Below are 23,009 nucleotides of genomic sequence, written 5' to 3' on the forward strand. Positions count from 1 at the left end.
ACTCTTTACTCTTTCTTGGTAAGTAGAAGCAAACCTCCTATGATTTTTTTTTATTGAAAATAATATCTAACAATAAAAAGATAACAACATGGAATAGTAACAGCCTTTTGCACTAATTTGAATAGTTAATAAATATTAACAAAAAAAGAGAAATTTATACACTCTAATCTAAACCCTCGGTATAAAAATGATTTACAAGAAAACTGTATAAGGACAGCTGCCTTTAAAATGAGTAATTTATCAAATGCACCGGGTACGTGGTCCTTGCGTTATACTTTATAAAAGAAAAATGTCCCTTAGGCTTTGCCATCGGGAAATTTTAAAATATTTGATAACAAAATACACAGATTCTTGAACAGAATTTTGAAGATTGAAATTATTTTAGTACACCTACAGAACTATGTCATGTTAGCAAATCGAACACCTCATTTTGCGTTTGTACTTGGACTTACACTATAGAATATCATCGAGATTTCGGGCTTCAATTCCCGAGTTAAGGGTTACATTTACCTGCCATGTCTAATTGAAAGCACCGAATTGCCTAAGGTCCAGTTGTTCAAATTCTTGATAATTTTGCCAACAAGATAATTTCCGTAGAAATCACGAAATCGAAAGGATTTCCCCACATTCGTGCAAATCATCTTGCTAACAAATTTGCCAGAAGTTTGACAAACCGAGCCTAATAGCTTTAAGGCCTGGTTTTCGTCGATTGAAAAAATTAATCGACATTTTCTAAAGAACCTAACTGTGATAGTTTCCTTATGACTTCCGCTTTTTGATTATCGTTCAGCTTCTCAATAATTACGTCGATTGCATCTAGAGTCATGTCAGGACACTCCTGAAAAAATAAATTATAGAGTTTTTCCTATGAGAAACAGAAAACTTACCTCTATAAGGTCTTTTATTTGGCTTAAACCGGCATCTTTTTTTACGGCATGGATATTATGACTGATGATCGATTTGTGCGGGGGTTTGCTCAGTTGGTCTTCGATCCAGTTCACTACCACCTCATTTTTGTCCCATTTATATCCCTAATAATATTATTATAAATTACGTAGATTATTTAAATAACCCTTTAGACAGTTTCAAGGGTCATAAGGTGATATTGCTTAATACTTGTTTAACTTACCTCCGCTGCACCTTTGTCCTCTACAAACCACCGTCTAAGCATCGATTCTCCTTGACCTAAACCGATTTCTGGTTGAGCATCAAGGAGGGCTTTCAAAACTCTGTCTTGAAGCAGTAGTCTTCTCAGTCTCCAGAAGAAGTGATGTCTTGCTTTCTTCCACGTAACGATTTCCTGTAAAAGTTCGTTTGCCGCAACTCAGGTTTTGCTCGTATTAGCAGCAATTTTTGCTAAAAACATACCGATATCGTTCCTTTCTCCAACATCCGTTCGGGTGTGTCATGCAGATCAGCAAAGTGGATGGATACCTGATGATACATTGATAAAAGCTCGCTTTCCCTCTCTTTTATTTTAGATTCTAAATCCCTCAATTCTTTCGGCTTTTCTCGTTCTGGAGTGGGCTGAATCGGGGTTATACTCGAAGATCTATTATCATAAATAAACGTTATAATATCAATATCTAACTTTGACTTTCAGTACCTTTCCCGCACTGGTAGAGCCGCCTGAACAACCTTCACTTTTTCATCTAATTCCTTTAGTAATGAGTCTAACCTATGCATCGTTTTGAGCAGATCTCTTTTTTTATATTTAACCTCAACTATTCCCTCCGGCTCCAACACTCCTCCCCTCGCGGTAGGATCAGAGTACATTTCCATATACCTAGAATTAATAGTAGGATCCACTACAGCCCAAGCACCCCCTCTTAACTCCGAGTTAGGGGGTAGGTACACTATAACTGGTTGCTTGTACTGTCTCAAACCGTCCACAATATAGGCTCCGAATTTCAGAATTTCCTCATACATATCTACAATTTAAAACAAATATAATATACTCTTTGAAATATCGATCGGTACACAGGGTGTCATTCATCATAAGTTTCAAAAAATCACCTTTCATGCCGCCACTAAAACCTCTCCAATTTGCGAAAATGAACAGGGGCAGATCTTCCTTAGAAAAATCTTGAATAGCTTGAGCAGTTTTGTAGGCTGAATCCGGGAACCAAACTGAAAAATACTGATTTAGTTTAGTTTTAAATGAGAGGGAAATTAGTACCTTGCCCAGCTTGAGATACAGTCTTGGCCTCTGAATCTGGGTTGGCAGGATCGGCTGGTAAGTTCAGTTCCACAGTCCTAGTCTCCACTGCTATTACACCTACAGGAATGCCACCTGAAAAATAATGAGTCTTGAAAGATTTAAGGAGAATAATTAGTAGCTTAAAGTACCTAGTTTGGCACGACCGGTTACTACAGTTTGAGCCCAAGGGCGCAGAATTTCAGTCCACGAGCCGTGGTCGAAAAATCCGGATTCCCACACTGAGGGGTCACTGGAAGATTCTCGGCCTTCCAACATCCACCTTGATTGTGCAAATTATACATTAAGTTATTGAAAAGGTGCGTAATATCACACTTTATCTTACCTAGGGTCATAAGGAGTTTTCGTAGGAACATAGTCAATTTCTCTATCAACAGGATCACTAGTTTTAATAATTGGCAGAGATGACAATTTGTCCTTTGGCACATAAGATAGCCACTTCAATATAGTGTAAATACCATCTGGAATATGAACTCGACTTTCGAACATCACACCACATAAATTAGTAGAAATATACCTAAATCGCTTTGTTCGGTTTTATGTGAGACTCCGTTGTTGAACATAATCTGAACCCCTCCTAACTGATTGTTTGATGCGTATACTTCTTTGCCTAATACTTTGTTTAAAGCGTTATACCTGTTAATGAGAATATAGATTAACTGCTTTATTTAAGGTTTTCGAAAACTTCCTTACCCTGTTAACACGATGTAAGAATTTTCTATTTGTATGACACGCTGACCCAATCTGAGTAGATAAGAACCGATTCCAATGGCTCTACAACTAACCATTGAAATGGTTACTATTTCGTTGTATGCAGATGAAGTTTCACCTGAAATATAAATGATGGGGATTTATAATTAAAATTTGATTTTATATATATTTCCGCCTTGTTCTCGTGATCGATGGTAATATATACTTTTGGTTGTATTTATTATATTGCTCTCTAATTGTGCATAAACCGTGCCAAAATTGTACCAAATGGATGAAGATTGTGTCGCGAGCGTATATATCGTTTGTCTAATAGAAGCGCAAACGGCGTTCTGGGCTAGAGCCTCCCTGCCTAAGTTACGCTGATATAGAAAATGATGCTTCATATGTATATACACCAATAATCACTTTCAGCAAGGTACTCATATGTTTCAGATTGATCTTTCTCTTGTGAAATTGATTGTACTTCAGGCAAATCTATATTTCTTTAATTATAAAGTACATGTAATTAATTACCTGCAATCATTCCAGCATATTTCAGATTCTCTACTCCCAAACCATCGTCTTTCCCTATAATATCCGTAATTCGATAACGAGATTCGCCCTCATCATCTATCAGTTCTGCTCTCACAGAATTAACAGCACTTATTTTCGCATAGTCCTCTGGGGTTAAATACAAATATTTAAACCCTTTTTCCGGATCATTAGGATCCTCCCACGCAATTTTATACAGAGCTTTAACTTCCTCAGCTAAACCGATTCGAGCTCCCGAATTTACGGATATGTATATTCGAGGAATTTTCAGCTTTCTCGCTAATTCCGATGCCAGGCCGTACACCTTAAAACTTTTTATGCACAAAACATTCCCAATAATACATCCTGAAAATTACCTTGTCCTCTCGGGGACCGAAAGATCCAATGTTGTAAGTAATGTCATTGGAAATCACTATAATATCACGACCGTCTGGATATTCTGGAGTGTAAAGGGTGAGTTTCCAGGCCACCATTCCAACGTTGTTCTCTCCTAAAAATAATGAGCTTCAAAAAGTGTTTCAGAAATGAATGTCTTTCGAAGAAAGATGCGGGGATTTTTTAGTCATATTTTACTGACAAATTGAAGCTTGATAAAACATACCTGCTACTCTTTTTTGCTCCGTGAGCCTCGTCTCAGTTTCCACATCCAAAACCAACTCTACAAAGTCCATAAACTTATCCGGAATATCTATTGACTCAGATATAAATTGCTGGCTGTATTGCTTCCACTGTAAATCTACCATCTGCCTGAACATTTCAGGATAATCATACACGTAAGTGGTGCCGTTGCTTTGCGCTTGGAATCTCTTTAGTTGAAGGTAATCTTTGGCCAAATACGGAGTGGAAATTGGAAGCCCATGCATGGGGCCCTGCTTCTTGCCGTAGGCCTGGAACCGTATTTCCCCGGATTCAGAATCTACTACTTCCGTGTACATGTTAATATCCAAGTAATAGCCGCTGTCATTGGCTAGACAAAGGCGAATGGGAGTTGTAGGAGCATTGGGTGATGGCCTAGAAAAGTGAAATGTAAAGATATCCATTTACAAGTATGAGACTGATTTAATGAACCTGATTAAAACTTTAATTTCAGCCTGCAATACTCGGAGCTTCCACAAACGGGGACCATAACGCAAGACAGTGTTTGTTACGGCCTCCTCGATTTTGGCAGGGTCCATTATCACAGTTGGTATAAAATTGAGAAATATATGATTGCAGTCGGTTCGTTTGGATTGGGGGTGGGAAAATGCTACTTCCAGTTCGTCCATTGCTTCTAAGAGCACCCTTTCACCTAGACATATAAATATAGAAAGTGTTCGTGTTCAGATTGATTCATTATATAAGATGAAACAACAGTCCATAGACTACATTTATGCATTGTAATACTGCAGTAATTTTGTATGTTGCATGACATACAAATATGATTTTCTCACCTTCATTTTGTAGATACTCAAACGAAGCCTCCTTCGTAATAAGATCTGAATGCCTAATAATGCTCCTAATAAAGAATCTATAGTCAGTTACTTCCTTGCCAGGAGGTACTTTCGCTTTTCCTAAAAAAGCGAGAGAAATCAATATTACACAAAATGACCAAACTACGCAACTTATTGAATCAAATAAAAATTTCGGATCTTAGCGTTAAACTAACACTAACAATTGCTTTTCTAGGAAAAATTTACTGAAAATGACTACAATATCTTGGGGTGAACTGACCTAAATACAAATGCATCTTTTGATTTGATGTCGGTAAAGCCTCCAAATTATAGGCCCTCATCCTGCTAAGTTCTAATTGGAACGCTGCCGCTGGCTCCAAATGTCGATAAATTTTATCCTCCGTGAAACTATCTCGTGCCCTGTATGTAAAGAATTTAGGGAACTGCTTGTGCTTCAAAGGGCTGAAAGTTATTCTCCTTATTTTCCTTGACAAAAGCTCTTCTTTATGCTTGATGCAGAAGCTGAGGAAGAGTTTGCTCATGGTGGAGTCGTCTTTATCACCTGAAGAAACTTCTAATAAGTAACATTTTAAGAACTGGCAACAACAACTGAAAATTAAATTATTTGTTTATAATTACCATCATCCTTAATGCCCACATGTAATATATGCACAGGCTCTAAAATTACATTCTCGTCGCTTTGGGGCACTCTAGGACCATCTACTGATAAACTCACGTTTATTGAAGTAGAGTTTTTACGCGATTCAGATCCTAATTATGAAGATAATTAATAAATTATATTAAATATTAGAAAACTAATATACCTGATTCAACTGCATTCAAATCTCTTGCGCTTATAGCGGCAGGATTAGAAAAATCTTCAATAAGGTCTAAAATTTCGTCCGCATATTCTTCGAACTGGTGTACATTCTCGAATGCCGCCATGCAGCCTGTTCTTTGGAATGTATCTACTACAATCGGTTGCTCTACGAGCATATCATCTGAAGCGATAAAAAAATTCAATGAAATTCTCGGGATTCCTTTAGGTAATAATTAGATCAATTTACCGGTATCTTGAACGCTGTTGTTAGACAAAAGCCTAGACAATCTATTGGGATGGCTAGGAGGTAACAGGAATTGAAAATGAACCACGGGAATCTCACCACTCAGTTCCAAATGTTGCAGAGTGATTATATCATAGCTAGTATAGGCCCTTCGAACATAAACCTACATAAACAAGGACGTTACAATTTTAAAAATTTTAAGCAGGTGTATTACTCACTTCTAAAGCCGCACTTGATACGGACTTGTTGGAATGGAAAAAAAAGTCGTGTAAAATATCGTAAATAGATGTTTCAGAAACGATTAGTTTTTGCAGATTTTCCGGATGGAATTCGTGGCCGTACATATCCACTGCCGATAAAAAGATGCTTTCCATTTGGTTGTGGCGTAACTCATACGCGGGTTGATGGGCCGCAATTAAGACTTGTCGTGCTCTAAAAATTATCGAAAATTTCATCTTCTCACAAGTTGAAATTTGAATCGAAATGTTCGTTATATATTACATAAAAACGATGAGTATAACTATTTGATTTATTTAGAAATTTCTCCCTTTCGCGACTCTCCTCGTACAACTTCTTACAGAACTTGGAAAATTGATTGTGAATAGGCAACCAGACATACATATAGAGAACCATTTTATTCTCATTCCTATAGAAATTTTGACTTCGTTGATTTAGGATAGAAAAAATTTCCTTTTTTTGGTTTTCAAACAGGACAAAACTTACCGCAAAGCAACCCTAGAATGTTCACTTTTGTTTAACGACGTAAGTTCAGTCAATGCGGGTGCCAATTCGTCGGTCAGTCCCGGCTCGTTCGCCCACAGGTGATCGACAAGCATTGTAACCAGCAAGTTTTTTTTGGCAACCTAAAGGAAGATTAAGATGGTTTATAATCACTAAGTATAATAATTCCTACTGATATACCTGAGAGTGAGAAAATATTGTAGCAGAAACAATTTTCATGTCATCTTTATGCTTTTCTCTTAACACTGAAACGCACTTGTCGTAAGACCCGTGCTGGAACTGGTTTTCTACATCATAGTACTGCTTTAATAAATCTTGAACTGCAACCTTCATCCGTCCCCTGATGCCATTTCGATACCTAAGAAAAAAACATACATATAAGGTTTTGACCAGATAATGATAAAGTGATTAGTAAAAGTTTTCCCTAATATTTCCTTCGTTTAAATAGTAAACATACCTCTGAACTAACTGCACAATTCCTTCAGTAGCCAAAAAAAACCCGTCCCGATCAGCACGTTTATTTAACATGGCAGCGTGACTATCAATTACCGAAGCAATTTGTTGGCTCGGAAACTGTGCCAACACTGAAGTTATATTTCTTTCATATAAAGACATCAACCGCCTGATTTTCTTCTCTACAGCAATAGGAATACGCCCCGAAATTGAAGCCATAACTTCTTGCAGCTCTAGCAGTGGTAAACTTGGATCTCGCAGAGAGGACATAAATTTTTCAATCACCTAAGTTTAAGGAGATTTAAGTTTGTGAAGTATTGATGGGAATTTTCTAGGACTTCTACCTCTCTTAGCCTTGGTACATTATAGGGATCGGGAAGGCAATAACCAGCAAGAGTATTTTCTAGCATGTATTTGTAATTGTTATGGATATGGTTGAGCTTCTCTGGAGCTCCTTGGATTGAAGTATCCATTTCGGGGAATGGACCTAGAAGTTAAACTAAATAAAGGTAATTCAATAAAGAATAACACTATCTTACCTTTATACGCAACAGTTTTTGTTACCAAATTGGGGTCATCTAATTCTAAAGTGGCCAACACCGAACCTCCCTCCAAAACAGCCCCAGGTCGTTTGGCATAAGTCACGATTCCGGCCTCAGCCGAAGTCAAAGTCATCACCATCTTCATCACTTCTATTTCAGCGTAAGTTTGTCCTTTGTTCACGTGTCCTCCATCCTCGACTAGGAATCCGATGAGTTTTCCCGCAGATGGAGATCGGAGTATTGTAGGGTCGTTTTCTTTTTCAAAAATGCAGGTTTGATTGCCAATGACTATGCGATATCTAAGGAGAAAGTTGAATGATGCAATCGATTATTAGTTCTGCTTTGATATTTTTTGATAATGTTAATATAATAAAAGCTATTTAAATCTATTTACCTATCTTGTAACATATAGAGTAACTTGGACATTTTTTTACCTGTCTACTTCTTCTTTCATGTATGTGGTAAACGATGAACCATCAATTGAAAGCAGTATACCACTGTCGTTAAGCCGATGAACTTCGATTTCTTTAAAGCTGCCGTTCATCTGAAAAATACCCGTGAAATTAGGAAACTTTTTTATTAAACATGCAAAAATGGCACTTAGCACGCTGCAGCATGCAGAAAAGGGCTTTTATGATGCACATGTAATTATTATGAAATCAGTTATAGACATTTTAATTCTGGTAACTCTAAACACTTTAGTAAATTCTGACTATGCTTGTATGCAAGGTACAAAATCCATAAAACATCGATGATAATACGTTCGTATCAGAAACAACTGCTCCTACCTGCAGGAAATACGTATTAGGTCCACTCTTTGTGGCTTGGACCTTATACTTATTGCCACTGTTAATTAACTCGACGTCAACCACGTTTGTTAAAGTGTTTGAAGCCTGAATTTGCCCCTTTTCCAGTGAAATGATAAAATCTAGGAATGCAGTTTCGATGGTTTTATCGGCAATATGTAAAGCTCCACAGACCACTGCTAACATCACATCTGGTTTTTCAGATTGAACTTTTTCGGAAATCAAGATATCTAACCACGCAGTGTCTATAGTATTTTCCTAGAATAAAAATGAAAATTATACCATTAGATTTTTGAATTTCTAATGAAACTTACCTGAAAATCGTTGGTCTCCAACAAAGTAATCAAATATTCCACGGTAGTCCTAAAGTCCCCCCTAATAGACAGTTCTTTAAGGGCAATAACCAAATTCTCCCTAGCCTGCTCCCTGTTTTCACCCCATGAGAAGCAATGTCCGAATTGAGAATCTGCGAATTCGTGTAAACCCCCTGAAGCGGCGACTGAGAAATATCCCCAAACATTCTTGGATGACCTGAAGTTCAGTTCCTGCACAGTACCAGAACTTGGCTTAAAACCTAAAAACGTTAAATTAAATTAAAAGAAATATTACAACTAATTGAACGAAAAACCTTCATCGGGATTTTCAGAAGTAATTCTCGCAGCAATAACATGTCCCCATGGCTGAGGTTTATGCCTCGGTAAATCAAAATCAATCTCCGTAGTGCCCCACGGGGATTCACCGTACAATAATCGAATATCTTTGATGTAATGCAGTGGCAAGCCCATGGCAATCTGCAATTGGGCAGCGGGCAAGTTCACATCGGATACCATTTCAGTGCACGGATGTTCCACTTGAAGCCTCGGATTTAACTCCAAGAAGTAGTAATTTCCGGAAGTTTCGTAAAGGTACTCCACGGTTCCTGCAGAAACGTAGCCGACCATTTTGGCTAATCGAACTGCTGCCTAAAACATTATTTCTCAGTAAACCTTAAAAACGCCGAAATTACGCATCATCATACTCTCTCCATTTCCTCAAACACATCTGGACTGGCAATAGAAGCCGGAGCTTCCTCGATAATTTTTTGATGTCTTCTTTGAATTGAACAGTCTCTGCCAAACAAGGAAATGGCATTTCCGTAGTTGTCGGCTAGCAATTGCACTTCCAAATGCCTAGCTCCTTTTGCAAGTTTCATTACAAATATTGGAGACCCAGGAATTTCAGTTTGTACCTGTTTTACATTCGCTTATTAATGTTTAAACGTGAAGATTTGAATCTGACCTGTCTGAATGCAGCAGCAAAATCATCGGAATATTCCACCTTCCTTATACCTTTCCCACCTCCACCCTCTGAGGCCTTTATCATTACTGGAAACCCTATTTTATGCGCTGCAGTGAGGCCTTCTTCGACAGTTGCGACGCACCCTTTGGCGAATAATTCCGATGATATTTTTATTTTCTTGCCCGAATATTGTGCCTTAAGACCTGAAGATAATATTTTTGTTTATCTTCCTCATTAGGATTTGTAATGATTAAGTACCTCCTCCTGACCATGGTAACGTTGGAACATCCGCTGTTTGGGCTACAATAGAGGAGGCGATTTTATCGCCCAAAGCCCACATGGCCTTTTCTGAAGGACCTATGAAGATGATTCCATTTTTGTGAAGGAGTTCCGGTAGTTTTGGATTTTCGGATGCATGACCCCAGCCAGCCCACACAGCCTGGAGAAAATTTTGATAATTTTAAAAATTTAAATGAAATCTATGATCATATAGTCATTTACCTGCACTTGTAGTCTCACTGCAATATCGACAATAAGCTCCACATTGGCATAGTTGTTGTTGTTGGTTCCACCGGGTACCGGGACATAGTGGTCAGCCATTTTGATGTATTCAGCGTTCGCTTTCAGATCTTCTGGAGTCACCATCACAACGAACCTGACAGCCCTCTCGTTTTTGAACATCTCGTAAGACCATCTGCGTACTGATCTCATGCATTTTACAGCGGCAATGCCGTTGTTGGCTATCAAAACCTAGAAAATAATTACAATTTTACGGACTGCCATTTAACTGCGGTCGTGTCAGGTAGTAAATGGACCCGAGACTATATTCAAAAGCATCCCAGTGAATCATGTAGGTTCCTGTCCTTTAATTCGAGAAGCAGCGTGAACTAATAAGTATCAAAACTGATAACTCATATTTTTGCCCATAAAATATTGTTTAACTCGAATATACGAAGCAGAGTGACAAACCAGATTCGTTATTGCGCATGGGTAGAAGAAGGCTCTCAAAAAATTACGTTAAAATGGCGGACTTTTTACTTTTATACATGAAGGACCTGAGTTAAAACACAATTTTGATAGCATTTCTCCTTCGTCCACACGTTCTACTGTGGCTTGCAAAATCGGCCCCTTATGAGTTTATCGACGTTCAAAGTATACGAAACAGAATGGCACCCCAGAGTCTTGATTGTGCACAGGGGGGAGAACTTTCCCAAGAGATTACATTAAAAGTACGCAATTCTTTAACTTTGTATATAAAGAATCTACGTTGCACGCCATTTTGATTTCATGCCTAGGAAACGTTCTACTCTCCAATTGGCAGGACCAGGCCTCTCACAAGTTTACCAGCATTTGAAACATACAACACAGGGGGACAGAGATAAAGTCCCGTGAAAATTCCACTGACCACACTTGAAGAATATTTGAAGAATGATGTATCTAAATGGGACATGATTTCAATCTCTGTTACATATTTAAATCCGACTATTGATTATTTAATTGCAAGATGAATTTGCTATTATTTACCTTATTGATAACTTTAGTCCCGTTAAAACGTTTGACGAATTCCTCAGGAGTAGCCACAGTAAAATCCTTTTCTTGGTGTCGATTGTTCTGGAGCATTACAGTGCCCTGCGACATAGAAGGCCTGAAAGCAATGAGAATATTAAATACCCTTAAAAGACACTAAACATTTAAGGAAAAATTTGCCTCAGTTCAACTCCTGTAATTTCTGACGAAAGTTTTCTCCTCTTTCGATTAGAATTAAGTTAAATGTGAAAATACTATTCGGCATAAGAGAATTATACCCCAATCAACACAATTTTTATGAAAAATTGACAAAAGTTCTAACCTTTTGCAATGAATTTTCCTAAACATGTCATTCATATTATTTTGAATTGCCGCCAAAGCCCCCCACTCCCCGCTCAACAGCCACCACTCCCCAGCCATTCTACTTAGGCAACACTACATACACTTTTACCGAGAAATTCGTATGTTCCTGCACTGATTTCGCATAATATTGGTTTGAAACCCCTAAAAGTAGTAAAATCGCTGCACGAACAGAATCGCGAAGTGTGAAAGCATGATAGGGAGGTGATTCCGACTGGAATATCGCCGCGAACTTTGGATTTTCGACGAAGATAAGAGAAAGTGGTTGCGGTTAATTTGTTAATTGCAGCCTTGACCTCCCGTCTTGACTAAATCCCAACAAACTGTTATCGAATACGCTCGTGTTTTATGTAGCACTAGAATGCAAACGCACTTCAAGCCCGAAACTCCTCATGAATTTTGATTGCCTTACTATTTATTCCTATGAGTTACGCGTTAGTCAGCAGAATATCAACAAAAACTGTGGTTCGAAGCAATCGGAATCGGCGGTTGTTTTGGGAGTACCTATTCAAAGGTTTCAGGGGAAACTTTCGATTATACCTCCTCAAGGCTGCAATTTGGCTTCTTGGTATTGAGCCGGGTACCGAGTGTCTTCAGGTGTGATAAAAAAAAGTATAAAACAGATCAGTGTTACGTACCGCTCCAAACAGGCCAAAACCCGTTTATATTTGTTCGCATTGTATTTGTTAGTGGGATAAGCGACTTTGTTAAAAATCCGCGAGAAATATATCATTTTACTGTTCACTGGTTAAAAACATACTGCAGCGGAGAGGATTTCGATAAGGGTCAGAATAGTCTTCGAATGTATTTCACTGATATAGTGATGAGGGGAGCTCACAGATTCGGCAATTTCGAAGAACATCAAAAATAAACGATTCCAACGTCACCATTGCAGAAACAGGGACACCCTGTACATTAACAATAGTTGTAAGTACCCGACAAGTGCTCATAATTTATCACTCATTAATATCGGCCGCGGTAGCGTTTTTGCAATTATAATTTTAATCGGATCATGTATATATTTTGGGAAATTGACTTCTTACGCGTATATTCTCGTGAACAACCTTGATTGTGTTTGTCGTATGGAAGGATTAGAATTGACGCATGTAGGGCTGATTAGATTCATTAAATTCATGGAAGTGACGAATTTTCGGTTTGTTTCCATCGAGAAACGCTCGCTTGAGCAACGTTCTTCTCCTTTTAGATGGATTACGCATAAAATTTTCTTCGGAAATAACAGGAAACCGCGTTGCAGCAATAATATTTGCACACTCAGACCGATATCACACAGTTTCAAAGTATCTGCCAATAATAACAGGAATTCATGCGTCACGTAATATCAATTACTCCTGAAGTGCGAAGACGCTTTGAGTAAATAAAGTTAATTAAAAATATAGAAATAACATCAAACACACATCAAAAGTTGAAACAATAATTAGCTGAACGAGCAAACGTCATTTGAAGGCGACGTGAAAATAGTGGGGCTCGGCAAGTGTATAAGGACGAATCCTATAAAAAATCACCACAGAAAAGAACGCAACAATGTCATTTAGCCAAAAAAACAGGGCCAAAACGCTCCGCTCCCCAAGTGTTATTACATCGCCCTTCTTATGGCAAAATCTCCATAGAAAAGAGGAAAATAATCCGAGGAAATACTAGAGCGACATCGACTGCCGCACCCTGTATATGATAAAATTAAACTTTACGGTGATCAAGTAATTCTTCCTCTCACCGGATTTGATTAAGGATGAAGGACAAGTGGCGTTACTACACATCATCATCCACCAACAATTTCAACAAATAAATTCCGTCGATAACCTGCAAAGAGGTACCCTCATCAGCGAAGACTTCCTTGTGGATCCTCCGACGTCTTCTTCACGCGGTCCATCGGTGCCCGGCAGGGAAGTTGTGACCAAAATGTTCCGCACTCAACTGATGTAGGTCAGATTGTTCCATAGAAGCAACAGCATCGTTCTTTCAGCTGCTCAGAAATTTCTCGTCGCCAATCAAATTGTTCCCATGTGAGGACATTATGGGCCCGGCCAACCCCTTTTATTTCGGATGATGCGGTGAAACTTTGATATGATCCACACCGTTCTCGGTACAGAAACCTTCAAAGTCTTGAGAAGTTTCAGTCTGTTGTTAAAAGCCCAAAAAGAGCTCACGCAGAATTTCGCATGTTTTGCAAGGAGCACTATTAGACACACACGTATGCCCTCAAATGGACCAGTAAAATCCATATGGAAGCGTCAGGGCTAAGGGGATATGGTTCAACTATTATAGGTGGTCATTTTGCGTAAATATTGCGCACACAAACAATCCGGCATTATTAAACTATACCTAAAATATCCTTTGCACACTTTTTTCCCAAACACTACGTTAACTCGAAAATCAATAGATTAAGTATTGATTTTGTTTAAATTATAATGTCAAGGAGTATTATGTGTAAAAATAGTTTGTCTTGCGTAACACCGGTCGACCTTTCTCTTGAATAAGACAAAGATGATAGTGAAGATAACCACAATGAAGGAGCTGAAAATGGAGAGAAGAGACATGACCATAACAAGAAACGGGAGTCAAGAGGGCAATCGTGATGAGTATTACAACAGGATTTAGTGCGAGAATACAGATTACTCAGTGAACGTTATAATTGACTTTATACTGGACGAAGCTACGATTAAGACCCTCGAGTATTTCATTTTAGCAATTCCACCCTTGCCACCCCGCCCTACACCTCTACAGTGCATCAAAGAGTAACTTGATCATAAAAAAGCGTCTGCAATGACTGGACCCAACCTCTACAAAAACCAACATACTCGTATTGATTAGCATATGTGTTTTTGTTTTCTATAAAAATAACCAACTCTTTCACCAATCAAAACAACCAACTTACTTAAGTCCTTTAGTGGGCACCAACAACTTGCCTCCATTATCTTGATTCATCCACTCTGCCCTTCGTTGCTCCATATTAGGGCTCTCCGTTATAGTCACATCTGGAGGTATCGGAGAGGGCAGCTCATCCTCTCCATCCCCAATGACGAACCTCTTGCTGTTTTTCCTCCCTAGGAACTTCTGGTTGTTCATCATTTGGGGAGGATAAAACGTGAATGTGGGAGTAAATGCCGCGGGGTTTTGGTCTGGAAAGTTATCCTGTGAGTTCTGATTTTGGGAGATATTCACACTCGTCGGCAAATTCTTGTTTTCATCCATCGAAGAGATCAATGCGGCAGGGGGCAGTACTTGGAGAGATATGACTTGCTCATTAATTTGGGTGTCATCCAGTTTCCTCGGAGCAGGGCTTCCGAGCTCCTCCCCGCCAGCTAATTCCCAAGTTTTGTCCACTATATCCAACAAGTTGGTTTTATTTCTGCTCTGCTTCGCAGCGGCGTTCTTAAAGTTCTTTCCTCTTTTGGGGACAAACGGAAGACTGGCAGGCCTCACGGAGTGAGAGCCCGCATCCGAAGCACCTTCGCCCTCAATTTCGGCGGATCTTTCTCCCTTCGGTTTGTTCCTAGTTCCCTTATACTCCTCGACAGCTAGGAAGCTGTTGTACTGAAGCACTAACTTGCTGACGCGTTTAAAGAAACTAAACAAGAAACTGAAGAACCAGAGAATCTTATCGGTAACGTCGTTCATAAGCGCGACTTACGTTGGCGTCTGTAGACTGGAATATCAAGTAATGCGAACGGGTTCCTTCGATTATTTTTCCGTCACCAGTCGTTAAATGGTAATTAGCGGATTTTGGACTTGTAAACAAATATTTCTTAATTTTTTGTGGAGGTTATAGTAAATGCGTCAAAGTGTTGCTTCAATGTGGACGTCGAGATCGGTAAAAATGACGCTCATTCATTAAAAATTCCTAATTTCTCATAATTTCTGTGACAATTTGCAATCTCGTGCGGCCTCAAAATGTACAGCTTTAAGTCGACCTACTTAAAATCAAAAAAGGCACTGGCCCGGGGGTCTGTGGTAACATCTGAGGGCCGCAATGGTTCAACTCCGCCTAGAATTCAGAGGTAATTTGCTGGGTAACAACGCAGTTCAATTGAACATAAGGACATCCAATAACACGCTAATTCCTATGTTTCCTAACGTTTTTAATGCACGTCCACCAGCTGTGTTCTATAATGCGAAGTCACGTGGGCGATTAATGTTTAATGGTTGGGTGTTTATGTCACATGAGGCAAAGGTGAAGTTTCGATAAAATACCTAATGGACACTAATTAAAATGTCGATCTACTGCCATGTGTCTTATTGAAATGGCTCATAAACCGAATTGGGTCCTCATTGTTCAACTTTAAAATTGGTGGGTATGGGCAAAAAAACAAGAATTGTCACATTTCGTTACTTTTCAGGCTATCGACGCTATCTTATAGAGAACAATCGATTTGATATACACGCAGGTTATCGCCGGAAAAAAGGTAGAATGTGCTGAGTTATTATTAAAAATTTAAATTGCAAGATGGGGAAAAACAGGTATTGTCCTAGTGTGTTTTTCATCCAGCTTGAAAACTTGTCCGAAGGACATACCTTGTTTTTTTCCGATACCCTTCAATTGTTTTTTGATTCCTGCTTTTCAATCGCCACATTTGTATACGGAAAATCAAAAACTTACCCAGAACACATCTTGTATGGAAGGCTGATTGACAAATAACGGTGCTAATGAGGTCTTCTAAACCCGAATTAAGTTTTATGATATACAGGGTGTTTCGGGAGAAGTTGACCTCAATATTTATTCAGTGTATTCTGCTGTAACTCATTTGATGCAAAAAGTTCGTATTGACCAAGACTCGTGGGGGCTTTACTTGAAACCTGAAGGGCTACGAAAGAATAATTTCGAAAAGATATTCTTAGTATACATATAATCGATTTGTTGTTGGTATTCTAACGAAGTTGGACAGGACATAACGCGTCATCAAAAATCATCTTTTGCAATAAAAGTAAACAATTAATGTTATTAAATTTGTTTTCAAAGGTTTGGTCATCAACTTTTATCTCCCTATACATTTTCCACAAAGCGTCCAAACAAACTTGCTTAAAACTTAATACGGGATCTTCCTCCTAAAGTTCCCTGTATGAACAATTAAGACTTCAAGGTTTTTTCAAGATTCTACTCTTTTTTAACAACCTGCTTCCAATAAGAATTTTTTGGTCAAATCATTTTTGAATAAATTATTGTCATGTCGAACTAGATGTGATTTTATTTAGATATTATCGATCAGATGTGATAGATGTGATTTGAAACCGTGCTTTCAAGGCTTTTCAGTGGTATTAGTGCGCATCAAAGATCTCTGTTAATTAAAAATTGATTAGGTATAGCCGAAACGGGTCGAAAATGGCAGGGTCGTAGTTCACTGATGATACAAATTAAAACTGAGCAGGTAAAGAGCATTAAAATATCTGACTATAATGCCCAGCAGTGAAATGAGATTAAAGGACCCAGAAGTGGCTCTTCAATATAGCAAATTTACGCGCTATCTTTAAACAATCCTGTATAGCATGATGCCTCAAGGAAAACGTCGAGCATTAATCGTGGAAAGTCACAGCTTTAGACGGCATTTTCATTGGGACACTATTGCAAAAAGTTCTCGCGAGATATAAAATTATAATTTATGATGAAGCAAATTATACTGAGACCCGTCTGTATACTCAAAAATTTGTTTAACTGTCACGCCTGTAAATTTATTCTTAAAGTTAAACTTTTGGCCTTATAACGGAAGACAATCAAAAGCGTAATCATCACCCAAAGATCTTCTAATAAGCTGAGGTGAAAGCGTCATCCCTACCCCTTTCAAGTCGTTCGAAATGAGGGAACATAAAAGCAAATCGAAGGGAGATTCAACGCAATTTCTCCCATGTGAAAAACTTTCTATATTCACTGCGGTGCAAGTGTGTTACTCAAACCATCTTAATAAACTATTTGTGTGATGAGTGAGCCTAAAACTAATTTAAATAAAAGAAGAAAAACGCATTATACAACACAACCAGACTATTACCGGTGATACTACTAAAACAACACTTTGACGCCCCCTAAAAACTACAAAATTCCAACAAGCCCCTTCAAGACATATGCGAAAAACTGCACTAGTTTAGTGGCACTTTACTTTTTATCGGAAACTAACGACTTTAAAAATTAAAGGTTATAATGGACTTGCAGCAGACCAGGAAAACAAGCAGGAATCGATTCACTGCGAGTATGTCGCGACGAGTGACGCGGCCTCGTACGATCAGGAGGCCAGCAGGGCAACGCCATTGGATTGGCGCAAATTAAACGGAGTGGCTTCGCTTGTTTAGATTTCATTCATGTAACTTTCCTGTTGTTTACTATTCGATTAGCGTAGGTAACAAGAGCCAAAAAATATAGGTCAATAGGCCCTTTAAAGTTCAAGAGAAGCAGAAACAGGTGGAGTGTGACAGGGCCTTAACGTAAGTTTGCAAGAAGAGTAGCTCGTACACATCATGAGTAGGTGACCTAGTTTTCAACAAAAATTTTGCTATGAGAAGGTACGGAGCAGTTTCTACGCACAGACATGATAGCGACAAAAACAGTTGTTTTTTACAAAACAATGTAATTTTGAAAATCTGGACAATTTGGTGTTGCAAAGTGTACACAAATTTACAACATTTTATTTAAATAAACTAAACGAGCTTTACTTATACAATTTTCTCTCAATGATTCAAATACCCCACTAGCTTAAATACGAATCAATAACATGCACACATCGAAAAGAATGCTCATTTAAAAACAAAATTCTGGACATTTTGGCGTACTGCAGCGTATGCAACTGCAAAATATCAGAGCGAAATATTTATATTCGGGCCAAAAATGCACAAGAAACATGCAGATTTTATTATACTAAATTGGATTCTATGTCTGACTTCTGTATATACAGACCCACACGAATGTTCTTCACCTTATATAAATCGGTGATACTTAAAAGTGTATTAAACAATGGCCAATTCACCAACCACATTGAAAAAAGTACTTGACTCATATTCATTACAGAAAATTCGTTGCCAGCCTCACAGCTTTGACATAATCAAATCAAAGTGTAACGTCGCACATAATATTAAATACAAGGATATTTAAATCTGGCACTGAGTACCTATAACTTATTGTGCCAATAGCCTATATCATGGCCAGTAAGACACATAATAATTAAGATTCAGGGCATCAGTATTCCTCAATATCACCACAAAAAAAATTCTACGTACTTCAATCTCTTTCTTCTCTCCAACAAGACAGCCTGTTCCAGAGCGGAAAGCCCTCCCAATCCGCCCTGCCCCACTGATCGGGAGGGAGGCGGCATGTGATCCACATCATCCCCATTCTCCGGAAAATCATCATACGATTCATCCCCTGTACAAAAACGGGCTCATAAAAATGTAAAAATCCACCTCAAAACACTGGACTTATGGGCATAACAGACATGCCTGACTTACCCACAATCCAGTGCGTATGCTCTTTATTGTCTATTCCGTTCCCCACAGGTTGTTCATCGGTCATTTTGATTTAAATTCTCTTCGTTTGTATCATTAAGAAGCTTACCGTCTTGAGGGCTGTTGACAGAACCTTCCACAATCGCTCCTGGAAAAAATACCTTAAATTTTTTACTCAGTAATTAACAATGAAAAAATACTAACAGCGCCCTTGTAGCTGTGACAGCTGTTTCAAAATAGAAAGACTGATCGACACATGAGGACACATTGACTTTGATTTGCTCTTTTCATTTTTGACCTTATGCAAATATCAGAATGTTTAATTCCTACATGCGACACTATTCTTGGGTCAAAGGGGCAAGCACTCGTGGGTTGATGTAATAACAATTTAGATTACGCATTTTCAGTGATACTGAGTACCTATTACGATTAAATTGTTATGTAAACAGCTTGAGAGGTAATCTACACAATTATCTCGAAATAGAGGTGTGAATTATTGATAATCCCAGCTTAATGACTGAAAAAAACATGACAATAATGAAGAGATTATTATAAGAGTGAATTTTCTCAAGTAATTCCAGGCTATTATCCTAAATCAATTTACAGTGAGTTGATAAAATTTAGTAGACATGTCTGCGGTCAATGGCGGCACATTAGGGAAGGTTTTCGAGTTACATGGGCTGGGTTAAAAATGTATCACCATAAAATCGATTTTTTCAAATAGAAATCCTTTACGGAAATTTCCGTCTATTTTTAAATACTCTCGATATTTCAGACATTTATTATATAGCAGGTCCTATAGCTATATTTCATAATTCTCATAAAAATAACTCTTAAATTTTTACGTTATTTATGTTTTAGCAAAGTGAGGTCATTAAACGATTCCAGGTTGAGCAAACTATGTGGTACCATCCCATTCTAGTTTTGACACTTCTTCCAAACGAGGATTATTTCAAAATTTTGAAATTTGTCACTCACAGAGAGAGAGAGAGAGAGAGAGAGAGAGAGAAAGATAGGACAGAGAGAGAGAGAGAGGGAGAGAAAGATAGGACAGAGAGTAAAACGAGCCATTATCCATCAATGCAGCGCATTACATATCTTCTAGACTAATTTTCAATACTCACTCGAGTAATTCTTGTTCTTTAGACTAAGAATCAGTTCGCAAATACCATACAAAATGGCTGTGGTAATAGTGGTAAAAGCAGCGAAGGCAAGTAACACGAATAACATTAAACCAGAGATTTAAGTATCACTGGAATAGAAACCGAGCAACTCGGTTTAAGCGTTCTGGTCGGACTAACTTAAAAATTGAGCACCAACTTATAATAAACATATCTCTAAATTGAATAAGAGATAACCTTGGCGTGATTTACATGGAATACCCATGTGTAAGCTTAAAACCTTTTTTCTTGGCGATTAGAATGTTTTGTTGGGTTATTTAAACAATTAAGAAGTCACTGGCAACAGTGGTGATGGTCACTTTCACCTATGTGTTGCACTGAACGCATCACTTACAATGTTACTACGAAAAGGGTGATAAGCGCTTTTAATCAACCATACGTGTGAGTTACCTATGCTCTTACGTTTTTTAGGGATCTAATAGGTACTGCCTGTACCACGTATAATACGCCATAAATAATGGTTTACGCTATCGCATTTTAATGCCTTGTCAGCGATAGTGACAACGATAGTGATCATGACAAAATTACGCGTGATCATGCGCTACTTCCGTCAATTTCAGAACTGCCACTTAAATGCAACAACTGGCACGAATTTGGTGGACCCTGTATAATTTGATAAATTTAGTTGTGTTGTGAAGTGTATCCATCACGCGTCAGACATGGATCTTCCGATATGCCATTAATAACATTGCTTAATAGTGAGGAGCAATGTACACCAATAACAACTTGGGGATTTGGGATATGAATTATCCTCAGTAAGTAGATAGTAACAAAGGTTCTGTACCAACATAATAAATTCACAGTTTTTTTTAATTGAATTGCATCTAATTGGTCTAAAATTGTCTAGACATTTGGATACACGAGTTACATTCGAGGGAAAATTTCACGAAGCAGATACTCCATATGTAACACACACTCATAGACAAGGATATATAAAACAATCCTGAATGTGGATTAGTATTTTAAATTAAGTGTTTAAATATTCATTATACTTCCATTACCATCCATTACATAGAACATCACACGAAATCTTTAATTCTTGTATTAATAATCTACTTTTCATTTTCAATTCAGAGATGGAATTTCGAATATGATTTTAGCGAGATCTGGAGATCTTCAATGGGATGCGTATGTGAATAATCAATTATTTTAGATCATTATAGTAGTTCAGAGTCACCTTCAGCAGAAATACCAAAAGAACATTAAGCTCCGTTCGGAAGTTGATGCCGTCGTTTTTTGTTTGGTCTTCAAATGTTTGACATGATGTACAATTGTTTCATGACGTGATGGTAAATGTCATTGGCGATCCACGGCTACATTTGGCAAAAATTCCAAAGTAACATCTCGTTTAAAGACGGTATACAAAATAACATTTACTATACTAGGTGTTTGATTTAAATACATATATGCATATTAGGCAGATTTAGGTCTAACTGAAAAAGCATTAAATTTAAGCCACCATACATAAGGTAAATCCACTTTTCCTATATGGGATCAATGCATGGGCCTTTTTGAAACACTGCAAAATTTTTGTTTTTTGTGGATCCATCTGTAACGGAAGTGTTATCAAGGTCTTAAATAATCAATATTTCTAAAACCAGTAGAAATTGAAATAGGAATTATGAAACAGATATTACCAAAAGAAAGCAGAGAACCTTCAAACGATATAATATACAGGGTGTTACCGACATAATAGTATTGAGTATTATAAAGTAAAAACAAAGGAATTTAACCAAACAGGGTAATGAAGAATTTTTTTCAACCAGAAAATTAGAAATCATCTCTCAGTTACTGATTTACAAACTTCAAATTACTCCTACGTGAGTTTTGAGTATGACGATTTCGTTTCAAAAATATGTTTCAGGCTACAGTTGAGTGACAGATAACCAAAGAGATTCCACGAAGCTACTGCTAACCTCTGGGATATTGCTTTGGTAAGTTGAAGTATAATTGTGAAGGAAGCCACCACTTGTCTACAATATGTGAAATAAACATTTTTTAAAACACTCTTTTCAATAATTTTATTGAAGTGACAAACAATGCAAAAGAAAAAGCCATTCCCAAAAAATACAAAAATGATTCAGTGGGGGTAAATAAAACCTGATGGGATAAGGACAGTTCTCTAAGTGTTAAAATAAGAAAATAGATGTATGAAATATTTAAATAAAACGCTATTCTTAACAATGCTCCAACAGCTAAGTATGTTATAGAAATATATCAAAAGATATTTAGAAGAAAAAGACAAAAATGGTATTTGTTAATTTATATGGGACTGTAAATAAAAATTCAAATATTAAACACATATAAATTAAAATGTGAGATTTTTTAGAGATGCAATAAAATTCCTTCCCTAAAAATGTTAAAACTAATTTTTGTCGTTAACTGTGAATACAAAGTCGATATTTAGAACTGACACTAAAACCAAATCAAATGTTGAGTGTTCAAATTTAGCTTTACTTTTTTAGTTATTGTTATACCATGTTCTATAGGCCTTTCACTTTATTAGCCCTTGGGCATTCACAATTGAGCTGCGTTAGCAAAGAGTGCCACTTAAAGGTGATAATTATTTAAAACTAGTAGCAATTGAAAAGACATAATAATTGTATTAATGATTTATATGTTGCTGTAATAAACTGTGAATAAATAATTATAAGAAATCCAGATTCTACAGTTATTCGCATTTTAGTGGTCCCACTTCCTATTCAATAACCTACTAGATGATAGAAT

General features: G+C 37.6%; 1 protein-coding gene and 1 long non-coding RNA gene across 4 annotated transcripts; one reads left to right on the forward strand and one right to left on the reverse strand.

The window, feature by feature from the left end:
• Positions 1–35: 35 nt before the first annotated feature.
• On the reverse strand, positions 36–20,363 carry ACC (acetyl-CoA carboxylase). Of its 2 annotated transcripts, XM_066292748.1 has the most exons (38): positions 20,226–20,363; positions 19,211–19,249; positions 18,877–19,021; positions 11,299–11,419; positions 10,276–10,524; positions 10,033–10,213; positions 9,775–9,977; positions 9,515–9,724; positions 9,125–9,458; positions 8,811–9,070; positions 8,479–8,754; positions 8,125–8,234; positions 7,688–7,989; positions 7,493–7,635; positions 7,153–7,433; positions 6,876–7,053; positions 6,678–6,817; positions 6,173–6,386; positions 5,958–6,117; positions 5,715–5,891; positions 5,530–5,661; positions 5,171–5,452; positions 4,891–5,010; positions 4,529–4,748; positions 4,062–4,471; positions 3,817–3,950; positions 3,443–3,764; positions 2,912–3,047; positions 2,736–2,854; positions 2,544–2,679; positions 2,350–2,480; positions 2,180–2,293; positions 2,017–2,130; positions 1,607–1,931; positions 1,369–1,552; positions 1,130–1,300; positions 888–1,031; positions 36–838 (listed from the first exon to the last, which is right to left on the reverse strand). In XM_066292748.1, the coding sequence occupies exons 1-38, from the start codon at positions 20,329–20,331 to the stop codon at positions 719–721; spliced, it is 7,143 nt and encodes a 2,380-aa protein (XP_066148845.1). In that variant the 5' UTR covers positions 20,332–20,363; the 3' UTR covers positions 36–718. The 2 variants fall into 2 exon arrangements, with proteins under 2 accessions (XP_066148845.1, XP_066148844.1); XM_066292747.1 differs by lacking the exons at positions 18,877–19,021; positions 19,211–19,249; positions 20,226–20,363 and adding an exon at positions 14,555–15,435.
• On the forward strand, positions 15,540–22,939 carry LOC136344881 (uncharacterized). Of its 2 annotated transcripts, XR_010733047.1 has the most exons (4): positions 15,835–15,967; positions 16,017–16,082; positions 17,801–19,706; positions 20,248–22,939. It is a non-coding gene; the product is annotated as an uncharacterized lncRNA (long non-coding RNA). The 2 variants fall into 2 exon arrangements; XR_010733048.1 differs by lacking the exons at positions 15,835–15,967; positions 16,017–16,082 and adding an exon at positions 15,540–15,677.
• Positions 22,940–23,009: the final 70 nt, after the last annotated feature.

The sequence above is a fragment of the Euwallacea fornicatus genome, chromosome 18 (genome assembly GCF_040115645.1).
Source record: "Euwallacea fornicatus isolate EFF26 chromosome 18, ASM4011564v1, whole genome shotgun sequence".
Taxonomy (NCBI): Eukaryota; Metazoa; Arthropoda; class Insecta; order Coleoptera; family Curculionidae; genus Euwallacea; species Euwallacea fornicatus.